The sequence below is a fragment of the Danio aesculapii genome, chromosome 14 (genome assembly GCF_903798145.1).
Source record: "Danio aesculapii chromosome 14, fDanAes4.1, whole genome shotgun sequence".
Lineage (NCBI taxonomy): Eukaryota > Metazoa > Chordata > Actinopteri > Cypriniformes > Danionidae > Danio > Danio aesculapii.
Genome location: NC_079448.1, coordinates 37,287,581 through 37,312,030, shown reverse-complemented (window position 1 = coordinate 37,312,030; position 24,450 = coordinate 37,287,581). Strand labels below are relative to the sequence as shown.

At 37.1% G+C, this 24,450-nt stretch overlaps 1 protein-coding gene across 1 annotated transcript in view; it reads right to left on the bottom strand.

Moving 5' to 3' along the window:
- ebf1a (EBF transcription factor 1a) overlaps positions 1-24,450 on the bottom strand; it is a 217,819-nt gene that overhangs the window by 42,727 nt on the left and 150,642 nt on the right. Inside the window, 3 exon segments of the mRNA XM_056471881.1 lie at positions 13,524-13,595; positions 13,598-13,649; positions 17,455-17,585. Of these exon segments, the coding sequence (XP_056327856.1) occupies positions 13,524-13,595; positions 13,598-13,649; positions 17,455-17,585 (255 nt within the window).

The window sequence follows — 24,450 nt, the reverse complement described above, 5'->3', positions numbered from 1 at the left end:
TATCTGTTGTGGTACTAAACTCCAGCCCTCAGGGGCACATTCACATACAGAGCCCTTCTGTGGTTCACTGAGAGAGGGTAAGAGATATACAGAGAGATATACATACGTCAGCTCAGACGCCTGCTATTTGATATGCAGCATACAGTACAGTGGCCCCAAAAGTATTTGGTTATTTAAGATATGGTTAAAAATGTATGAATATTTGTGCATTAGATAACAAATATCAAAACCACGTCCTGTCAAAATAATTTAGAGCTTATATCATGACTGCTATTTCTCTAGGGTCATTTTTAAGGCGATATCAATACAAGTATTTATTGTTATTTATTTATTGTTATTTATATTATTATCTATACAATGAATTTAAGAAGTGCAATACTAAAATTGTTAGTTAAGCAAAAATAAAATAAAATAAAATATTTGAATAAATAATTAAATAAAATAAAATAAAAATAAAAATGCAATAAACCTGTATGAAATCAAATTAATAAATAAAAAAAAAAATATATATATATATAAAAATAAAATAAAACACAATAAAAATATAATAAAATAAAATAAAAATGTAATAAACGTAAAAAATGAAAAAAAATATATATATATAAATAAATTATTAAATATGTCAAATAAAAATATTATTAAATTATATAAAAAGAAATGTAATACACATGTATAAAATAAAAAAAAAATCTAAAAATAAATAAATAAATAAAAATATTATTAAATTAAATGAAAATGTAATAAAGATGTATAAAATAAAAAATAAATAAAATACAATATAACGATAAATAATAAATACACAAATACATAAATAATAAATTAAATAAAATAAAAATGTAATAAAATCTAAATCTAAAAATAAATAAATAAATTAATTAATAAATTAATGAATAAATACTTAAAAATATAATTAAATTACATAACATAAATATGAAAAAAACATTATAATAAAAATGTACAACGTGTAAAATAAAATTAAATAAATACATTTTTTGAGGGACTGACACCAAGTATATTGATTGTCATTTTAAAAAGTAATTATTTAACTTTTTGTACATTTTTTATCCTCATAAAAAATATGTGCAATATAGGACATAATTAAAAGTGTACTATTATGGTAGTTTGTTCATAAATAAGGCCTATATTTCAGACTGCATTCACACTGACACTAAAATAACTATACAGACAGAATCACTAGATGAATATAATATATCCCTTGTTAGTAGGAGGCCAAAATCTGTCTAATACTCAACCACTGTAATAAAATGATTTGGGTATGCGACATTAGATACCCAAGAGTCTAACAGTACCCTAACAGTTGTTCACTCTTTACACGCACACTTCCCCCTCTCTTCTCTCTCGATAGACTGACCGCTTTTCCTTAGCCCGAAGCGTCGAATCTCGAACACAACAGAGGAGGGGCAGCAAAAAATAGCAATTGAGAACTTGCGTCCCCTGGCCCTCAGTTAATTGTCCTCCTTAAGATAAGGGTAAGAAAAAAAAGCCTCTCTCTCTTCCGGCCTCCCTTCTGTTTGCCCTGTAGGCCGCAGCCTGGACGTTTCCTGAGGGAGTTCGCCCAGCGCCCCTCAGCTCCACAGCTGAGAGGACAGACTGTGGGCAGCCTCTGAGTGCAGTGGAGTGGATTCAGATGGCCACGGGCCCAGACAGAACCAGACCCCTGGAGCCCAAAACACAAGCTGTGCCCAGCCTGGCCCTCCTCCACTGGGGGAACAGGGCAGCTCTGACTGTACATCAATGCCTCTCGATACAACATCCAGCAGCAGGTGGGATTTACAGCTTTACAGGAACATGCAAACTCTGGTCTGGTTTCGACATGAAGCCAGAATCATGCATTGAAAAGAAAGACGTTACTTGTGAAGAGGTAGGCAGAATCCCAACCAATGCATGTTTACTTTTACAATAAGCCATAACTTACTTAAACAAGAGGTTGACATTGGCTAATAACAGCACACTTCATGCAGGGCTCAATGACTCTCTGACTGAGGTCTAGAATTAACAGGCATTTATAGTATTTGATCAAATACAGTAAAAAGAGAAATGTGATGTATTTTGACAAATTAAAACAACAATTAATGGTTTGAATATGCACTCTAAAAATGATAGGTTGTCATAGCCCAACATTGGGTCAAATATGGACAAATATGAATCTCAGTTCATTTTTTCAGTTAAATTTGAATTACACTTGGTTGGGTTTGTTCATATTTGAAGCAACGCTGTGTTACAACAACTCAAGATCTATCTGTCTGTCTGTCCGTCCGTCCGTCCGTCCGTCCGTCCGTCCGTCCGTCCGTCCGTCCGTCCGTCCGTCCGTCCGTCCGTCCGTCCGTCTATCTATCTATCTATCTATCTATCTATCTATCTATCTATCTATCTATCTATCTATCTATCTATCTATCCGTATATCAATCTATCCATCTATCCATCTATCTATCTATCTATCTATCTATCTATCTATCTATCTATCTATCTGTCTATCTGTCTATCCGTCTATCTATCTATCTATCTATCTATCTATCTATCTATCTATCTATCTATCTATCTATCTATCTACATATCTATCAATCCAACTATATCCATCCATCCATCCATCCATCCATCCATCCATCCATCCATCCATCCATCTATCTATCTATCTATCTATCTATCTATCTATCTATCTATCTATCTATCTATCTATCTATCTATCTATCTATCTATCTATCTATCTATCTATCTATCTATCTATCTATCTATCCATCCATCCATCCATCCCTTCCTCCCTCTCTCTCTCTATCCATCCATCCATCCATCCATCCATCCATCCATCCATTCATTCATTCATTCACTCATTCATCCATCCATCTATCCATCCATTCATCTATCGGCAGGTGGGATCTACCTTTTATATGAACATGTAAACTCTAGTCTGGTTTTCGTCATGAAGCCAGAATTGCACATCCAAAAGAGAGCAGTTACTCGTGAAAAGGTAGGCAGAATCCCATACAATGCATGTTTACTCTTACAATAAGCCATAACTTCATTAAAAACAGGTTGACATTGGCTAATAACAGCAGACTTCATGCAGGGCTCAATGACTCTCTGATTGAGCGCTAGCATTAACCTCGACTCTCTCTGCCGCTACGAGTGCCTGGATGCACAGTCGCTCTGTGATTGACTGGCTGTTTACTTAAAGAGCAAGATGAGGGGGAAAAACAGTTAAAACAATCCTGGAGCATGATGGAGAACAGACCACAGCTATCGGCGAAGGAAAGAACAACAAAAACAGTCGAATGTGACAGAATGATTCAAAGCTGCCCCGCGGCTGACAATACATCATATCTAAATAGGCTTCCTGTAATCAGGTCTGCTGGTGGTTTGGAGACAGGGATATGGAAGTGCGGGCCGGTGCAGGGCACAGAAGCAGCCATAGTGGAGTATGAATGGGGGTTGGGGGAAACCGATTGCAGCATTGCGTGATGGCAAAGGAATAGATGGAGGCTGAATGAAAGATTGTGTTGTGCAGTGCTACAGATGATCTGACATGCAGATAGGAGAAAGTGAAAAGTCAAAGAATCTTGGTTGATTGAATCATGAAAAAGAAAGCTGTAGCTGTGAGGTATGGATGGACAGAAGATTATCTGGAGGTAAAACTTTGGTTTAAAGGCAAAATTCACCCCAACATTACAACTTACTCACCCTCAAGTGGTTATAAACCTTTGAATTTTTTTCTTCTGTTGAACACAAAAGCTGAAAACCCCCTAATTTCCATATTATTTGTTTTCCCCACTATGGAAGTCAATGGTTTTCAGCTTTCTTCAAAATTTCTTGGAAAAAGTACAGGAAAAAGTAAGTCAAATAGGTTTGTGACAAGTAAAAGAAGAGTAAAGGATGACATCATTTTAATTTTTGGTTGAAATATTTCATTAACAATCCTCACTATTCCTTGGTGTCTTATTCGCTGTCTATTATTAAGATTTTTACTGTTTATTTGTACTTATAACATACTTATTCTACATCTCTGATCCTAACTAATACCAAAAACCTAACTAATACCTTAATGACTATTTATTAGAAGCAAATTATGAGTTTGAGGAAAAAACATTGATGGTTTGTTAACAAGGAAAATTGTATCTTAAAATCAAGTGTGTCTTTTATGACAATATGTCACAATGATCAGAAAACAATGAACTACAGTGTAGGAGGTTTGAGGTTATGATTCTTAAACAAAAAAGTCACAAAAGGCTGCATTTAATTGATACAAAATACAGTAAAAAGAGTAATCTTGTGAAACATTATTACAATTTAAAACAACATTAAAGCTAAATTGTCATTAATCTGTGTTCCAGTGTAGCATGATTCTTTAGAACTCTATTAAAGGGGTGGTCTATTACGATATCATATTTTAAACTTTAGTTGATGTGTAATCTAGCTGTCTGAACATAAATAACATCTCTGAATGTAATACGCTCAAAGTTCAATGCAAAGGGAGACCTTGGCTTTTACAGAGTTAGCTTAGCAAAGCCTACAGCGAACAAAATTTGGGGACTATAAAAAAAATACATATGGGCTAGTGAGATCACAAGGGCTTCTGGATACGAGCATTCACCTCGCGCACACACCCTGCTCAGTGAAGGGTGTGGCCAGAGGCGCTGTAATGTTAAAGCAGAGAAAGCTAAATGCCGTCCAAACACTGCTATTTTCACAGAGCTTGCTCTAATTCTGTATTTGGGCTTCCAAAGGACACATCACAAAGAGAGAAGTGCTTAAAATTTTATTTTAATTATGGTACAGAGAGTTATTAAAAAAAAAGATATAGCGCTAGCATTTGACAAAGGATAACTTCCAGAATCCCTCGCAGTTCAGTGCTGGATTTGGTTAAAATCTCCTGTAACCGACGAAGCTGTGGATTGTGAGCCACAACCTGTATTTTTATTTAAAATTGATCAACTACAGGCATAGTTTCTGGCGTTAACAGTATGTTGTAGCGAGGACGTAAACAAGGATGTAAACAATGGGAAATGCTGTTTGGCACTGCTAACAATTTAGCTACAATTTATATTTATTAGTAAAACCTCTGTAAACAACCACAATCTTCAACAGCATGTGCAGTGTCTCTCTATGCTACTGCTTTCCGTGCATTCTACATCTCAAATAACAAATTCGCAAAAAATATGTGAAGGTTTAATATTACTTACACATGCGTATTTTGAATATATGGGAAAGACACTTGTCAGATTTTATTTTAGAGAGCAGCATTTCTGTCTAGTTCAGGCAGCCAATGCTGCTAACAGCTGCTCTGACTGGACTGTTTACACAACGCAAAAGCACAAACTTGTAGGGGAGTGACGTGGAGCCGATCCGTGAATCACAGCACATTATGTTAGCAGACCAATCAGAGCCTCTTGGGGGCGGGCCTTTTTAGAGGAACAAGGAAATATGACAGTCGTTTTCATGTTAGCTGATTAGCTGTATATAATCAAAGTAGGATATGTGAAAGAATAACATGATTTTCTACAAGTGAAGCATGAGCACACATTACTTTGAATCTGATAAAAACAACCAAGCCTTAAAAATACACTGTGGACCATCCCTCAAACAAATTTATTTGTTGCTAGTTTTGTTAGATTTGTTTAATCTTAAATTTGTTTTTAAAAGAAATAAGGTTAGCCTATGCTAAAAAAAGATTATTGGTTACATCATTAGAAAAGTTGGAAAAAAAAGATATTATAATTAAAAATACCGTCTTTATGATCAGACATAGCTGTAAAAGTGCAGGTCTTGAGTAAATCCTCACTAAACTCATTTAGGAGTGAATAATGAAGTGGTTACTGGAGCAGAACTTTTGTGAAGGCCTCGACAGGGAACATTTAAAGTATGTCTTGTCCAAGAGGACCCATGTGCTGGTGTAATGAGGGCCGTGATATAAAGCATCTCTGAGGAGGATGTTGAGTTAATGTGCTGATATAGAGATGGATGGCCCTGATCTCAGGCTAAACTGTACTCTGCCACACTTACAGACATCTGCACATGTTTACTCTCCTTCATTGCTATTGATTTCCACATAGCGTACAATCCTCTCACCAAGCGACTCGATAATGCACACTCGCTCAGAGACAGTTAGGAGTAAGGTGCTACTAATTTTATACAGCCACTGAACAAAAACAATGATTCAAACATTACATGGACACAAGTCCTTATCATTCTGCTGTATGTCACAAATCAAATTGATAACGACTGGGTTACAGAATATATGTTAAAACACAAAAACAAACCCAAAACCCCAGAGACCACACACAGAAGAAAAAAACACCTTATGTGCAGGATCATGGAGTGAACTTTGTCAGTAAGTTTGAACAAAACAGCATATTTTTGTCAGACATACGCTTACACCAAACAGGGAAGTGAAATCCCTCGAGTCTCTTCATTTCCGCACCCTCTGCGTCCGTCTCGCTGTAACGTTATTTACCAAACTATGCGCAGCAGACCTGTATATTTATAGAGAAACACCTTTCAACTGTCCATGCACTTGTTTACTTTTACAGTTCCAGAAACTCGCAAGCTGTGGTTTCCATTTCTTTCTGGGCTCATGGAACGGTTTGACGACAGAAATAACACCAGGCGACATTTATGATAGAGTTGGTCTCGTGTCGTCGCGGATTCATTGCGGCTCTCCGATTTCATACGCGAAGGAAAGAAGAGCGAAAAGGTTACACATGATGTCATGAGCTGAAATAAAATCTGCAAAATCAATATTGAAAAGAGCTGAATATCTCGTGCTATTCCATCTAATGAAAATAATCAATATAGGCAAATATAGGGGACTTCAATTGAATTCGCTGAACAAAGAAACTCTCAAGAAACGAACCAGATTTTTCCATAAAAAAAAAGCAAAGCTACAAATGCATTACCCATCAACGGCTCCAGAAGATGGGATCAAAACGAGTAAAACATATCAGCAATAAATAAATAAATGAACAACAACCACTGCTTGAAGGATTCCTCGCAATCACACAGATCAATGCTCATTGAAATTTCATGAAGGCACAGCCGGATCGCTTCATATTTCACAATAATAACTACAGGCCTGCGGGGGTGAAGAGAAAAGGAGAGGAGAAAAGGAGAACGAGCCACTACTAAAAGACAATACTACGAATGCTGTCAAAAGCAGATGGAGCCAGTCAAAACAGTACGTTTTAAAATACCTTACAGAAAAAAAAACGAATCCCACACTTAATATCTCACACTGAAGCCTGAGGGCAGAATGTGGGCGGCAGTTTTTAGACTGGCAAGAGCACGGTATTTGTGGCTTTCCTGTTTTTGAGACCAGATGCTCGCGCTGAGCCGCTGGTGGTAAATTGAATCAGCTGACCACACATAGACCTGCAGGGCTAGAACAGTATCGCTGACTGACGGAGCAGAAAGGCATGCTGGGTAATTGGTCTTTAGCAGAACCTTTTAACAGGCACTTGTGGGCTTTGTACAGAGCTGTTAATGTCAGGGTGGTAATGTTCTGTACATGTTAGGGAATGGCAGACTCCGTTTTACGCTCCCTCTCTCGCTGTTTTCCCCAGAGCTCTCTTTCATTCAGGTGTGATCTCATATGCTGCGGATAGGAATCGATAGGCTCAGTGGCAGGGTGTTCGATGCCTGCCTGAATTATTGCTTCATTTCTCTCCCTATATAGATGAGGCCTGTTTTTCCTCAGCCCTCCCTTCGCCGGGATCAATACCTTACAATCTCATTTTTATCCATTTTTCCATAAACCCAGTGATTGCGTTTATTTGGAAAATCCGACAAGCTAAATAAGGCATCACTTTAAGACAACGAAGGGGGTGAAGATAAAAAATAAAATATCTGGGAAACCTGCGGCCGTAAAATGGATGGCTTGTTTTTCTTGATGGTGAGCAGCAGCTTCTAAAAGACAGAGACATCTGTGTGAAATGGCCCGCTCAAGACGCCCCGCTGTTGAGCAAACCAATCGCTCTATATCTTTATGGGGACGATCTCCACCATGCCGAGGTTTAGCAATTTAATTGGAACGGTTATCATTGATCACCCAGTGTGACCCCATTTGTCAATAGAATTAAAGAGACTCATTATCAAAATCGAACCATCGCTCAGTCCACTCAAGATGAAAGCCTCGGCCAAATCTAGTGCTCAGAATAAATAAGTCGGCGACTGTACAACACATCAGATGTGCTTTGTGTTAAACAGTCTGCATGCTTTTAAAATATCTTATATGGAAATAAATTGAGAATTTACATCTGAAATTAAAGAAATTATTATATGCACTTTTTTTTTGAGAGAAAGAAATGATTAACCATTAAGTAAAGATGCATTATCCCCTATGCAATTCAAGTTATTGCATAGAGTATATTGGACTAAGGCAAAAATATGAACCCTGGTTTTGATCAAACTTGTGATCAGTGTCAATAAGCTCCATACACACTTTTTAATACTTTCTGGCTTTGTCCAGCGCTAAGCAATGTTTAAATCAATTTCTGAATGCTTTCTTTTAGATATTGAGCCATGCCCTCTAGTAGCATTATTTGGACTTAACCCTACAAAATTTTCCTTGTCATCTACACAATCAAAAACACTCGTCTTCTGTTTAATAATTGCTAAAAGGCTTATAACACTGAACTGGAAAAATCCTTCCCCACCCAGTTATGTACATTGGATGCATGATCTGATGCAGTCTATGCAAATAAAAAAAGATTAGATATACAGTTTGCGGTAATACTGAAAAATTGACACTACTATATATATATACATTCTTAATCACCTGTTTCTAAATGGTCAGTCTCTAAAAGTGCGGGGGACGTATCCCCCGTCCCCCCCCAGTTGCTACGCCCCTGTTCGTACAGCTTCATACAGCTCACCTGCATTAATGCAAATACTACAAACGTTCTGAAAGTCATTCTTCTTTAACTTTATCCACAAATCATTAATCATTTCATATCAAACAGAATCTGTTTCCCTTGTGGTCTCAGAACTCTGGACCCCAATGTACATGCATTTGCATCAAAAGACACGCCGCGCGAATGCACGCATGATCTGAAGCCTAGCTTTTCCTCAACTAAAGTGACAAATGCTTCCCATGGACTTAATCATTGGGCAGGCGTAGAGAGCTCGCTTTAATGTGATGGAGCAGAGTCTTTTAATATCAGGCCTGATGGGTGCCGTTCAGCCCACTGGCCTGCATACTGAGCAGCAACGAATTGCCTGCTGAACATTTGGAGCGATTCATCAACACCTCCAATCTATCGGTCGCACAGGGTTTCACATGCGCTCACTGGCAGATAGCATTATAACTCTGCCTCTTTCCCCCAAAAACAGACGGAAAACCCCTTTGACGAATGATGCAAACATGGCAATCTGGTGAGAAGTAATACACAACCAAACATGGAAATGCATTTGTTGCAGATGAATTGAAAGGGAGGGAGAGGGAGAGAAAGTCGGGAGGCATGATTCATCCCTCTTATCTGCCGAGTGCCATGCAGGATGGGTAATGTCCCAGGCGGTGAGTGTTTAATTGTTTCTGATGATAAATATAATTGCAGAGAGCTTCTGGATGTTTAATTGCAGGGGCCCAGGAACTGTGGGTGAGATCACTTTGACTGGGTCTTCCTCATTAAAGCTTGGGTTGTGATAGTGCTTCAACTTCAGCATTCCAGAAATGCACCCTATCCTCGGCCCCCACCCTCCCCCCACGTCCCAATGGGTCGCCGTGATGATGGGATGCAGTAGATAGTAGAGGGGAAAATGGAGCTTGTTAGTGTGAAAGCTACACTGGAAAAAAAACCTTAGCTACTGTACCTCCTAAGTCACACCTAAGGCCAGACAGAATCTGTCGATATTTTTTGCTAGTTCTGCACAGAATTACGTAAACATTCTGCGTATTTATGCTGAATGATTTTTGGAGTATCGTAACTAAAAACTTAATATATGAAATTTAAAATAACACCTTTATAACTTTTATTTACTGTTTACAATGTAAATACAATTAGATCCACTTATTAGGTAAACAAAGTAAGTCTTTCATATAATCGATCTACTAAAAGACAGAACATATTATTTGTAGATTTTATTGTAAATAAATTATATGAACATTTTCATATTAGTCAATATTATTACTCAAATTAATTTGAAAACTGAATAAATATACATTTACACACAATGTTAATGATTTCTGTAATTTACACAGTATTTAGCTGTAATATGAACTGTTTTTTTACTGTAGGAAAGTTATGCAGTATGTTACTGTTATTTAAAACTGCATTGTGAAAATTACTGTATATTTTACAGTGAATATATACAATACTGAAAAGACATATACAGCAAGATAAATGGTACTGTAACTGTAAATACAGTATTTTTGCAGCAATTGATTTACAGTAAGTCACGGGCAAACTGCTGAGAGTAATTTAATGTAAATGTAAATACAGTATATTTGCAGCAATTGTTTACAGTAAGTCACGGGCAAACTACTGTCAGTAAGTTACTGTGAATGTATATGCAGTTTATTATTTTGTTTGTTAATTGTTTTACAGTAAGTCACGGGCAAACTGCTGCAAGTTACTATAAATGTAAGCGCAGTATTTTTGCCGTAATTGATTTACAGTAAGTTACTGTAGATTCTACAGGAAACTGTTAACAGTGCAAGTAAATAAAAAGACTCAATGATGGGCTAAAAATCTGGATTTCTGCGCATGCAGATTCCATGTGGGCCTAGTCATACCACTATAAATACTGTTACATTTAGTGATATCAGCTTTTTTATTAGAAAACTGCAAAAAATTTTCTTTGGTCGTCATTTAATAATCATTGTGTGGTTTCATAGAAACATAAACTTTGAAGAATGTATTGTTATTTTTCATTAAATGTGATCTGAGGCTCTCATATGGCTTTTGTATTACATATGCTTAGAAAATTAATGTGATGTTTTAAATAAAGACACACAACTCATTCTATTACTTTGTTTTCAACAGTGCATATTCCAGTCAGTTTTAAATTTGTATATACTTACTTAAAAGTCCACTAGCCAAATTGTAAAGTTGATTAATTAAAGGGTACCCATTTTCACCCTTTTTCAAGATTTGTTTTTTTGCATATTCTCCCAGTGTTCGTGTGGGTTTTCTCAGGGGCTACGGTTTCCCCCACAGTCCAAAGACATGCGCTATACTGTAGGTGAAGTGAACAAACTAAATTGGCTGTAGTGTATGTGTGTGAATGAGAGTGTATGGGTGTTTCCCAGTGCCTAGTCAAACCACTAAAAATAAATATTGTTACATTTAGTGATATCAGCTTTTTCATCCAAAAACTACAAAAATTAATCTTCGGCTAACAATTAATAATCATTGTGTGGTTTCATAGAAACATTAACTTTGTAGAATGTATTGTTGTTTTTCCTTAAGCTGCTATAAATGTGATCTGAGGCTCTCATATGGCTTTTGTCTTACATATGCATAGAAAATTAATGTGAACACAACTCATTCTATTACTTTTGTTTTCAACAGTGCATATAAGAATGTCTGTCGGTTTTTAATTTATATATATACTTATTTAAAAGTCCACTAGCCAAATTGTAGTTAATTAATTCATGTTTCTGAGGTTTTTTTAATTACATGCTGTTTTTCACCTACTGTATAGCAGGGAAGTTTAACATTTTGGATGCAGCATCATTGTACATGTTTGGCACAGCAGTTGCTAACCTTAAGAAGCAAGAAAAGCTTTTTATTTTGATGGTTCAGTCTTCATTTATTGTAATCACATGAAGAATAAGAAAACAAAACCTATCTATTACATTTCTCAAACATGTTTCTTTTTGATTTCCGAAGAAAGTCATGCAATTTTGAAGCATCATGATGGTGAGAAAACAATGAGTTCATGTTTGGGTGAGCTATCCCTTTAACTACAAACTGCTGGCGAGCCAGAGGCACAGTTCACACGAGCATTTGCCAAGAATCCTAGAGAATCTGAGACTTCTGAAATAAGAGGCCTTTGAGGAATCCATTAACCGAGTGGCTGCTGGGTACATAATCAAAGCGAAGTCAAAGCCAAAACACAGGTCTTTCACTTGAGTCGCAACAGTGTCAAATACAATCAGCCTCCCAATGTAATTGTAAAAAACAATCACATTCAAGCTACACATATACTTGTGAGAAACATGGATTCAAAGTAAAACGTTTTTACCATGGCAGCGAGGAACGCTCACCAGGTATACGGTTCAGGCTTTCCGCATGGCTGTGTGGTGTTTGAGCGCAGCGGCATCAGTGCACCATTGATTTAATTAGGTCTCCATCTCCTCTGCCTGACAGAAGTTGATTAGAGGTGCCAGATGCCCCATGTGTAATTCCACTGCCAGCTGCCACATAGCTTTGCCAATACTCTATGATTAGTACCCACTGGCAACTGGGCAAGGCACAGGTGCCAACTGCAGCCAGGAGAGAGAGAGAGACACACAGCCTGACGTCCCACTGCAGTAGCTGGGACACAGGCACAAAGGCAAGAGGGGTGGCTTAAAACACTTCAAACGCTAAGGCCAACCTGAGGGCGGGAATCAGATCAGCGCTAAAGATGTGTAACCGCTCTGCATTTAGTTTCTAGTCTTTAACAGAGTTGAGTTTGCATTAAAGGCACACATTTAGCATTCTTGATGGTTATTGGGCTCGAAACGTTAGCAAAAGGGACACATCTAGAAGTGCAGCCATAAAGGGGGTGACCATCTGCCCTCTGTTTTGAAGGCTGTGTGTGTGTTTGTGTGCGAATGTCTAAATCCCTCCCTCCATTTCTGCCCATGTGCTCGCTGAATGGGCCATGAAAAGAAGCCAAGTCCTGTGCCATAAAGCCAACGAGCGCACTCATTCACACCCACCAATGCACAGGCATATACATAGACACCTACTGAGCCAACAATCCCCACAGCTGTGCACTGTTTAAACCTATTGATGAGACAGGCCTTTAACATTGCTCCCTTCAGCGTTTTAACGCTCTTCAGAAAAGCTGCGCTTGTACTTTGACTGCAAACTCTAAATTTAAACTCAAAAAAGCTGCAAGATCAGCGAACCAACTCTTCACCTCTTCCTCCGCTGATTTCACGTTGTTTTACTGCTAGATTCCATCACACGCTTCCATCATTCGCTTCCTTCTGGAACTCTGAAGTTAATTACTTCTCGTTGGCTCGCCTCCCAATATGTAGAGTGTACAGTAAACTCATTTTCGAGCCAGCAGATATCACAGGTGACCTCTGTTTCCTCTGTAAGATAAGTCCTACATTTCCCTTATCTGCGCCGGCTGCAGGATGTTCCTGGAGTTTGAGGCACAGCCGTTTGTATTAAGCCATGTGCTCAGGAAATAGGTTAGATTCCTCAATGCGTGGATGCCTCGCTACAGGAAACACTTAAGTCAGACTTACACAGCCCACATGTGAAATCAAGAACAGTTGTAAAGGAGTAGGATCTGATGTTTTTACACTGCTGGCTGGGTGTGGGAAATGTAAAGCTGCGTAATGTTGTTCTTACCTGTGTAGATAAATCGGCCTGGTGTACCTTTGCAGAACTGCTTTGACTTGTAGGACAGAGTGACCTCCACAACCCGGGAATGTGTCTCGGAGGAGTCTGAACTCGGATGGCATGAGGGGTTATGAGCTGGAAGAGGAAAGAAATATTGTTTTTTTTTTGTTGTTGTTGCCAAAATTAAGCAAAAGTAATGCAACAAAATAAATCATTTAAATATTTTCTGAGGTTCTGAGGTCATTTTTTAACTTCAAAAAGACATTTTACTAATTTTACTAACATTATATTATACTAACACTGAGAATAATACTTATATTACTGTTAATCAGGCCCTTGAGGGTGTTTTTAATCAAATGGCTCTTGAAATTAAGTAAAAAATGCATTTTCATGGCAAAACACAGGAAAAGAAGCAAAAAATATAGGTTTTGAGAAAAGTCTTCACAATCTCAGTCATTTTAGGACATAAATATAAAAAAAATGCCTCTGCAAAATCAGAGATGGACTTCTTAATAATAATATTTTTTTTTCTTTTTTAATACAAAAATACTATAATGCACACACAAAAAAAGTCAAAATCTACTAATGAATGTAGAATCAATCAACAGTTAAAGCAACAATCTGAATAGAATTCTCCAACATCAACATTCAATTTATCACCAATGTATGCTGTTTATATAACCATTCAAATTTCTACATAAGGTCATGTGACAACAATATACACTCGCCGGCCACTTTATTATGGACACCTTACTAGTACCGGATTGGACTCACTTTTGCCTTTAGAACTGCCTTAATCCTTTGTGACAATAATTCAACAAGGTACTGGAAATATTCCTCAGAGGATCTGGTCCATAATTACATGAAAACATTACGCAGTTGCTGCAGATTGTCATGATGTGAATCGCCCATTCCACCACATCCCAAAGGTGCTCTTCTTGAATGAGATCTGGTGACTGTGGAGGCCAATTGAGTACAGTGAACTCATTGTCCTGTTCGAGAAACCAGTCTGAGATGAAGAAATTGCCGCTTCACTGGATATTTTCTTTTTCGGACCATTCTCTGTAAACCCTAGAGATGGTTGTGCATGAAAATCCCAGTAGATCAGCAGTTTCTGAAATACTCAGACCAGCCCCTCTGGCACCAACAACCATGCCATGTTCAAAGTCACTTAAATCACCTTCATTACCCATTCTGATGCTTGATTTGAACTGCAGCAGATTGCTTTGAACATGCCTAAATGCCTAAATGCATTGAGCTGCTGCCATGTGATTGGCTGTTTAGAAATTTGCATTAACTAGCAGTTGGACAGGTGTACCCGATAAAGTGGCCGGTGAGTGTACTTGGTTACTGTTGAATGTTTTTTGAGAGAATAGTAGACACCATTCAGCACTAGATTTTCCTATTCTGAACATGGCCCACAATACATTCTATATATCATATATTGATGTTATCCTGCAATGTTATCCTATAGTAATAAGAGGTCATTGGTCAGTACTGCAGTCAGAAATGACCTTTTCTGTTAGCTCCATATGGTGACACAAATCATGCCAGCCAATAAAGCTTCTTGTCAGCTGGAAGGACAAACGGTCCAAGTCATTACATAATCAAAATTCTGTTCACATTTTCTGGCATCTGCATTTTCTGACACTTGTGCTAGTATACTTGCATCACGATGTTTAAAAACATGTATTTAGGTTACCCCCGTCTACCTGCAAAAATACTAGCTGAGCCATTAAACAGCATTGTTTTGTTCTCTGATTAGACTATGATTTGACTGCTTACGGTGTTTGTGAAACTCTCCTCAATGCCTTTTGAACAGGAGCTGCGCGACTACAAAGCAGCTGCGAGCGCTCAGTTTCCCTGCGAACGCTCTGTCATATTCAAAGCCAGAAGCACTGGTGCTGCTTTACATGGCTTTAAACTGTCCCTTTCATTGCTCACTTAGCTGCGCTTTCATATGCCAGCCACTGCTCTTCTCACCTCTCAGATAAATATGGCATTGTCAATGAGAGGCTTTTTATAGAATTACCTCTTTCATGTAGCTCTTCTCAAGCAGCGCGAAAACCGAGTGAGTAAAAGACCAAAACAGATGGACAGACGGGAAAACAGACAGACTGGCTGACCAAAAAAATGAGGACTCAAATTCAAACTGGCACGTGCCTTGCAAGATTTGGGAGCCAAGTGGATTTTAAATGCTTCTCCCATATCATACATATCGTTAATTAGCTTGCATAAATATTTAGACCCATCCAAGCTCTAAAACCTTTTATTTTGCTCATGACACACATTAAAGCATCACACTATTTTCTTACAATGTCTGAAATGGTTTAAAGATCTCAGGGTTGCAACTCTAAGTCTGATTTTTACAGACAAAAATCTGAATTTGCACCAGCTTTGAACATTATCACTCGATTGAATGGCCATTATCAGTTGATAGATATGGGCCAGTAGGGGCCTACTGCACCTACTAGTAGGCTCAAAAGGCTGTTATCATCCATCCACATGGTTAATCAGCTATACTAATAGAAAAGACTAAAGATCCAGATCTGTTTTTACATTACTGTGACGGTTGGGGTATGGGTAGACGTTAATAAAATACAATTAATGGGAAATTTAATAATAATTTAAAAATACAAATAATTCTCATTAACTTCCGGGCCGCAGCAGTATGTGATCTATAGCTGATTAACCATGTGGATGAATGATAACATCATTCTGAGCCTACTAGTAGGCGCAGAAGGCCCCCACTGGGCCATATCTATCAGCTGATAACCACTGATAACGTCATTTCAATCGAGTGATAACATTCAAATCGGCTGGAATTTTCATGAAATACAATGAATAAACATTCATTATATTTAGAATATATACAATATTCATTGTGTTGATCGCTAACATTTGATGCTATTGGAGAAATTTCAATTTGACCATTTAGTCATTTATGTATTAAAGGTGTAGGCTTGAAAAAGTTAAAATGCTTTCTCTTGTTGCTTTTCAGCGCTCTTTTTAATTGAAGAAACCAATGGTTTTGAGGTAAAAAAGTCAAGAGCTGAAGTAAATGTAAATCTGTGTATGGTCACAGCAAAACAACACACAAAATACTGAAATTTTGCTGCAAATTTTAATAAAGTTTGCTGCAAAATGAGTCATTTTAAGCTGCAATAATCAGACTTTTTTCGTGCAAAATCCAGGAGGGTCTGGTTGAGCACTGAGCAGACAAAAAACAGCCAGTGACAGTATTTTAACAGGTACAGCCAGGTGAGGTGAATGCATTTGATTGCTGGCTGACAAGGGGGAAAGGAATAAAATAGCAGTGACAAAAAACCTAACCATAACAATCGGGAGACACTTGTGAAACAATGTAATAAATTTAGCTGAATGGGAAGTAAAAAAAAACAAAAAATCCTGATATTCCATGACTTATGTCAAAAATATATACATTCCATTAGAATATATACTTTCAATATCTGGGACAGACCTTATTAAATGACATGATATTTCAGAAATTCCATGACCTGTATGAACCCTGACATCCGGTCTCTTTCTTAGAGCCTAAAATGTCATCTTCTCAACATGCTTCAGCTACAGTACCATGTTTGAGGGTCAAAGTAAACACTGCTTGCCAATAAAGGCCATAGGCAGGCATTATGCAAATGTCTTACAAACCTATTTGCAATTGCTCAGGAAGACTGAAATTATTGACAACTTGTTTATCAAGTCAGTAACTTCATTTATTATGCATTTGAAACTGACTTTTACAGTCTCAAAAACTATATTACACTTTACATACACATAGTACACCTCAAGCACTTAAATTGGGTATTCAAATTAAGATTGACCCTGATCAAGATTCTCAAATCTCTGTTGTTTTTTTTTTTACAAAAGCAATGGCTTCTTTGGCTTCACATTTTGCAACTTGAATAGAAAGGTAACCAACCTCACTCCAGACCAGCATGGTGCCAAAGATGACTTGTAGGCCATCAAAGAAGTTATCACCAATAATGATGACTGTTGCACCCCCTGTCGTCCAGCCTTCACTGGGACTGATGGCCTTAATGCAAGGAGTAGCTGTTAGAAAGAATAAAAGAAAGGATTCAGACAGAGGCTGTTGTATACAATGAACATCATGAAAAGACATTTGCGAGTTTAGTGGCTAATTCGTACAAATTTCTAATATGAAAGTGTACATTTTTAAAGGAGGCGTGGCACCAAACTCCACCCCTAAACCTAACCATTATTGGGGAATAAGCAAATTGTACGACATTGTACGAATGAAGATACGAAAAAATGATATACAAGATAGGAATTGCAGTGGGATAGAACTGAATATATTGCTATGAAAAAATTAAGAGACCACCTGAAATTGGTCTGGATTCATTATTTAAGGTGCTTTCACACTTGGTTCAACTGCTTGGACCGAACCCAAGTTCGATTGTCCCCCCTTGCCACCTTCTCAGCTGCTTTGTGTTCACACAGTTTTTTTTTTTTACTTTTTACTTCTGCACACTGTTACGCTTGCGTCATCAAGCTGCTGTTGTGTATACAGCTGTTGCAAAGCACCAAAATGGAGACATACACATATCACTTTCCTTCTGCTTTTACAGAATCTTTTGCTTTTGTTACCAAAACCAAAATACAGAGAGCCACTTACATCTATCTACTGCAGAAAATATTAAAAATATTCAGAACATCACACAATGTCTGCAGAAGTCATTTTTAGTGGAGACAAGCAGACATTATCACTGTTTGCACTGGCTCAGTCCCGCCTGTCACCAAGGTAGGTCGTGGGGAGGATGGATTTTGTTTGGAAATGAAAATCGGGTTGATGTCAGAACCCAACGTCAGTCGACGTCAATGTCCAACGTCCAACCTTAAATCAACCAAATATCAACGTCTAATAATGTTACACCTTGACGTTGTGTGGACGTTACCACTATGACATCTATCAGACGTTGGACTTGGTGACTTTCCAATACAACCTAAAATCAACCTTAAATCAACCAAATATCAACGTAATTTGACGTCATTATTGGATGTCAAAATAACGTTATCCTTAAACGGTGACTAGACATTGCATTTTGTTCACCTGACGTCATGACCTAAATCTAACCTAATACTAACATCTTATGATGTTGTTTGTCTGCTGGGCAAACACACACAAACAAATGAATGTTATGAAACCTAAAGTTTGTTGTACAGTTGGGAGTTCACTTCCATTATTTGGTACGATTACATTTATATCACAAGTGAACCGTACCCGAGTTGGCACGAACCATACTCCGGACTACCTCTTTTAGGTGGACTTGAGTATGGTTCACGGGTACGCACCTGAGTTTAGAAGACAGCGTTCACATAGCTAAACGTACCATACTCTGATGTCAAACGAACCCGGGTGTGGACCATAAATACTAGTGTGAAAGCACCCTTATAGTTTCTAGTAATATTAGTTTTATTCTGTAAACTAATGATGCATTTATTCCATATATAATATAAAAATCTGTATTTTAGGGCATTTTTTTCAGATAAAAGATAATGTTTCGAGTTAAGAAAGCTATATTAGATGAGAAAAAAAACAAGATTTTCAACCACAACAAATGAAAACATTTGTCATTCTGGCCAACCTGACATTTCTTAAAAAAAAAAAAAAAGCTTTAAATGACAATATTTGGTTTGAAATTTGGAAGAAATGTTCTCAGACCTTTACAGAATAAAAAACATTAACATTTTACTCAATCCCATATCTAATAAATCCATAGAAACTGAAATGTGGCATGTTAATTTTGTTTCATAGCTGTAGATTAATTAGCACTATACTGTCTATATTTGCTTGTATCGCCAGCAAAGTGATTATTTACGTTAAATGTCAAACGCATCAGAATAAACATCTGGAAGCAGCCGGCAAATCATCACTCGTGTGCATTACCTGTGACATAATTTCACGCACAGACTAGATTCTTGGGAAATAAATCTAAAGCTGTGCAACTGATTTCTTCCTGATTATGGCAAATAGATTTATGAGCCACACTCTATTAGGAAGCTTTAGGCACAGCTTAATGACAAGTGACTGACTCATTAGAGTCGTCACATATGATTAGACTGTGGCCATTCCTCTGCGCCGTCCCCATATGCTTCCTGACAGCGGTGCGAGCATGAGAGATGACGCTTGCTCGACGATCATTTATCTCAATCTACGCTCTATAGTAGCATGATTCACTGCGCCGGTTGCCTGGAAATCACCTGCAACCTAACCATTATCATCTCTAGTGTTTTTAGGATCTAAGATTGCGCAGTCAGTGTCACATAGAGGAACATGACTTGAAAATGAAAAGTGGAGTATAGAGACAACAATTTCTCCTCCTCGCTCGTCTTTGTGTAATTATTGTAGGTCTTATTGTAGGTCAGCTCCAGTTTTGTTTTCTGAAACTCCATTCCAAATCCACTCCATAGGTTAAATCTGCACTGTTACAACTCAGCTGTGAAGTCTTTCTTCCTTCACTCTCTTCTTATATCCTGTATATGCACTACCTGACAAAAGTCTTGTCGCCTATCCAAGTTTTAGGAATAATAACTTGACTTCTAGTTGATCGTTTGGTATCAGAAGTGGCTTATATGAAAGACAAAGCTCTCTAGATTACACTTATTATACCAAAATAAAATATGATCATGCCTTGATTGTTAATTATTTAATTAGGACAGTAAGGTCTGACATTGCTTAGACAAAAGTCTTGTCACTTAACAGAAATAATGTCCAGTTTAGAATATAAAGTCATGGTGCAGTGGAAAAAAATTAATATTCTGTATGACTCTCATGAGCTTGGAGGACTGTATCCATACATCTCTGCAATGACTCAAATAACTGATTAATAAAGTCATCTGGAATGGCAAAGAAAGCGTTTTTGCAGGACTTAAAGAGTTCATCAAGATTTATTTGGATTCATTTTCAATGCCTCCTACATCTTACCCCAGACATACTCAATAATGTTCATGTCTGGTAACTGGGCTGGCCAATCCTGGAGCACCTTGACCTTCTTTGCTTTCAGGAACTTTGATATGGATAACTTTAAAGTATGAGATGGAGCGCTATCCTGCTGAAGAATTTGCCCTCTCCTGTGGTTTGTAATGTAATGGGCAGCACAAATGTCTTGATACCTCAGACTGTTGATGTTGCCTGAATGTAACCCCAAACCATGATTTTTCCTTCACCAAACTTGACTGATTTCTATGAGAATCTTGGGTCCATGCGGGTTCCAATAGCGGGTTTCTTCTGCAGTATTTGTGATGATTGGGGTGCAGTTCAACAGATGATTCACCAGAAAAAAAACCTGCCACTTTTCTAAATGATCAACTAGAAGTCAAGTTATTATTTGTCGCTCTTACAACTGGGATAGACGACAAGACTTTTGTCAGGTAGTGTGTGTATATAATTATATACAAATTATATATTTTTAATAGTATACAATTGTACAAATTTGATTATTTAGAAAGTAATTATTTTAAAAAGACTTCATGATTTCTTTTGTTAGATAATTCATAATTAGTTGATTAGATTGTATATTGATACATGATTAATTAAATAGTATTTTATATTTAAATTTGATTAATTTTCCAGTTAGTAGTTGTAGATTGAAAATAATAATTTAGGTAAAATTAAATTAAATTAAATATCAGAATAAATAAAAATTAATAAATAAAAAAATATATATTTAAAAAAAACTCACAAAAAATTCTTATTTTATCCTGAAGTAAATTATGTGTTGTGTAGTCACCAAAAAATGTAAGACTGATACATTATTAAAATTAATTTTAAATAAACAACAGTGTACTATACACTTTACAATTTTAAAAATATATTTTTATATTTAATTATTTTTTAATATATTTTTAAACATTTTTAAATATATTATTTTCTTTCAATATTTTCTGGGCATTTTTAATTTATAAAACATTTAGTCATGCACTGCAGAAAAAACTCTCTTTGCATCTTTTGCACTTCTTTTTTTAAGTGTGAAACAAACAATCCATTTTCACCCAGTCTTCTTCTTCTTCTTCTTCTTCAAAAAAAAAAACTTAGACTCCATTGCTTGAAAAGAGAATCAAAAACAGTGTGGCAGGACATTGAAAGTCTCTGTCAGCATCTGCCCCCCTGGAGCTCTGCCTCTAAAAGACTCTCAATTCCCCTCCTCCTTTTTTTGTCATGGACATAATTAATGAAATCTGAGGGTCAGACTGGAAAAGATCAGTCAGTGATGAGTGTACAATAGCAGCACTCCTCCCTCCGTCCCCTCTGGGGTTGTGCAGAAGAACACGAATGCTAATTCCACTTGATTATACACACACCTTTATTAAATATTACACTGACCCCATGTGTGCACGGGGAGGGAGGGGTCCAGGTGCGAGCGCTTGTTTTATGACACTCGTGCAAATGTCATGAGTGCTGAAGTTCACCAGGCACAGAGAAATCCCGAGTCCTTACAGCAGTCGATCAAAAGGCCAGGCGCCCTGGGACACTCTGAGAAAACAGCAGCCAGCCATAAAAATTCAACACCTTAATGAGTTTAAATTTCATTTCAGTGTGTTGAACTTTGGCACCGGATTCTAAAGCTCGCTGTCTCATTGAAGCCGATTTAACCGACTAATTACTGCTGTACCAATTTGCTGCTGGATTTAAATAGAAGGAAAGACATGAGGGAGGGAAAAAAGGAAAAGTCAGAGTCCTCTGAGGCAGAGAGCGGCAGAGTCGGCTCTGTTGTCCTCTGTGACTCTGTGAGTTAGGGGGACTGAACACACATCTTTCGAAGTGCTCCTATTACGAAATTTAAAAGGTTTCTCATTTTGTATTGGATATTGCATTTATATGCATGCAAATAAACAAGCAAACACATTATCTGCCAAAGCTATCTAAAGCCATTTTGAAACTTTTTGATTTAGTAACTAATTCATTTGAATTTGTACGATGTCATTTGTAAATTTTAGTACGATTTGCTCATCCCGCAATGACAGTTTGTTTTAGTCGTGGGGTTACCACCAAAATCATAAATCGTAAATATGAATTTATATGAATTAACCACTAAACTGACAAAACGTAAAATAGTTAAATTTCACCATCAGTTCAGGTTGTATTTGTTCATTATGTCCATTGAGAGTCCCTTAAGAGTCTCAACTAATTTGATCCTTTTGAAAATGTGTTCCTTCTTAATCCCACCTTTCCAAAAACCTCTGATAGTTCAGAAAAGTGTATGTTATGATTGGTCTACTGTGTTTCAGGGAAAAAAAAGGCCATTGCCATATCTGGCAGGACAGTTCATTGCCTCAGCAATCGTTAACATTGTAAATAATCAAATATGGGGTGATTTTACTACAGAAATTCAAGCTCATGTTTGATTATGAAACAATTGAAAGAACTACAGTAGTTGATACAGCCCAACCTCCATCATAAACACATTAGTAAAACATTTCTATTGGTAGGTTATTACTTACTTCATTAATTATTATAAAGTTTTAGGAAATACGTACAGTTGAAGTCAGACTTATTTCTCTTTTCTCCAATTTCTCTTTAAAAGGAAAGTTTTTAAAAGATAGACATTAAGTTTTAATAACTAATTTCTAATAATTTCTGACTTATTTTATCTTTGCCATGACGACAGTAAATAACATTTTATTAGATATTTTTTAAGATACTAGTATTCAGCTTAAAGTGCAATTTAAAGGCTTAACTAGGTTCGTTATGTTGATTGGGCAAGTTAGGGTAGTTAAGCAAGTCATCTTATAACAGTGGTTTGTTCTGTGGTCCTTAACCAGTGGTCCTTAACCTTGTTATCACAGCGTGGACCGGTCAACGCCCGGGGGGGTAAAATTTTTTTTTGCTCTGCAGTGTTTGGTTGTTCTGTGTTTGTGTGAGGTAATTAGTTGACCAAAATGTGCATATTCCATACAGGCTGAAGAAGCTGATCAGTCAATTCAATTCATGTCACGTGACTCACAGAAGCCACACACCACTATTGAAAACAACAAACTTGCGTGAAGTCTAGAAAAGATGCGACATGTGAACGCCCCCTAAAAGGCCACTGTCATTTGCGATCTCTAGCAGCTGATATTCTTGCACAGCCATGTTAAATTCACCTGATTTGTTGACAAATGGGTTGCGGATCCTTGGCAGTTCACGTGTCCTTCACTGGGTCTTTTCATCTAAGCAAAGAAACTCTCCTAAGACGTCGCTTGTGGGTTAAATTTGGGCACTTAAGTGACCAAGATGTAAGCGAACGAATATAGTAATTTTTCAAAATAAAAGTTCGTTCAGACTCAGATAATAAATAAAATGCAAATAATTAATGATTTCTTATGCGGCCCGGTGGTTGAGGACCACTGCTGTAGACAATCAAAAAATATATATTGCTTAAGGTGGCTAATAATATTCTAGCAGAAATAAAACAAATAAGACTTTCTCCAGAAGAAAAAATATTATAGAAAATACTTTAAAAAAATTCTTGCTCTGTTAAACATCATTTGGGAAATTTTTGAAGAAAAAAAAAATTCACAGGAGGGCAAATAACTTTGACTTCAACTGTATGTGTATTTATGGACATAAGCAAAGGGCCTGTGGGTGATGAACATCAGATCTATCAGGCTTCATATTGTTCTATGATGCTGACAACACAACGCTCTCTTACATTTTTCTTTTTTCACAAATCATCTGTTCGGGTGGAGCTCAATGAAGAGCACTGCATTATGCAAATGGGTTACAGATCTATGGAAATCTATTACGGAAAAGAAATCCTGAAGACCCATTTTGAATGTGAATGATTCCTTTTTAAGAGACAATTACACATATTATGCACTTTCATCTTTAAAACTTTTACATTTACAAACAGCTACAAAACTCACTGCATGGAAGATAATATTTGAAAAAGCACAATAGGGACACTTTTACAGGTTT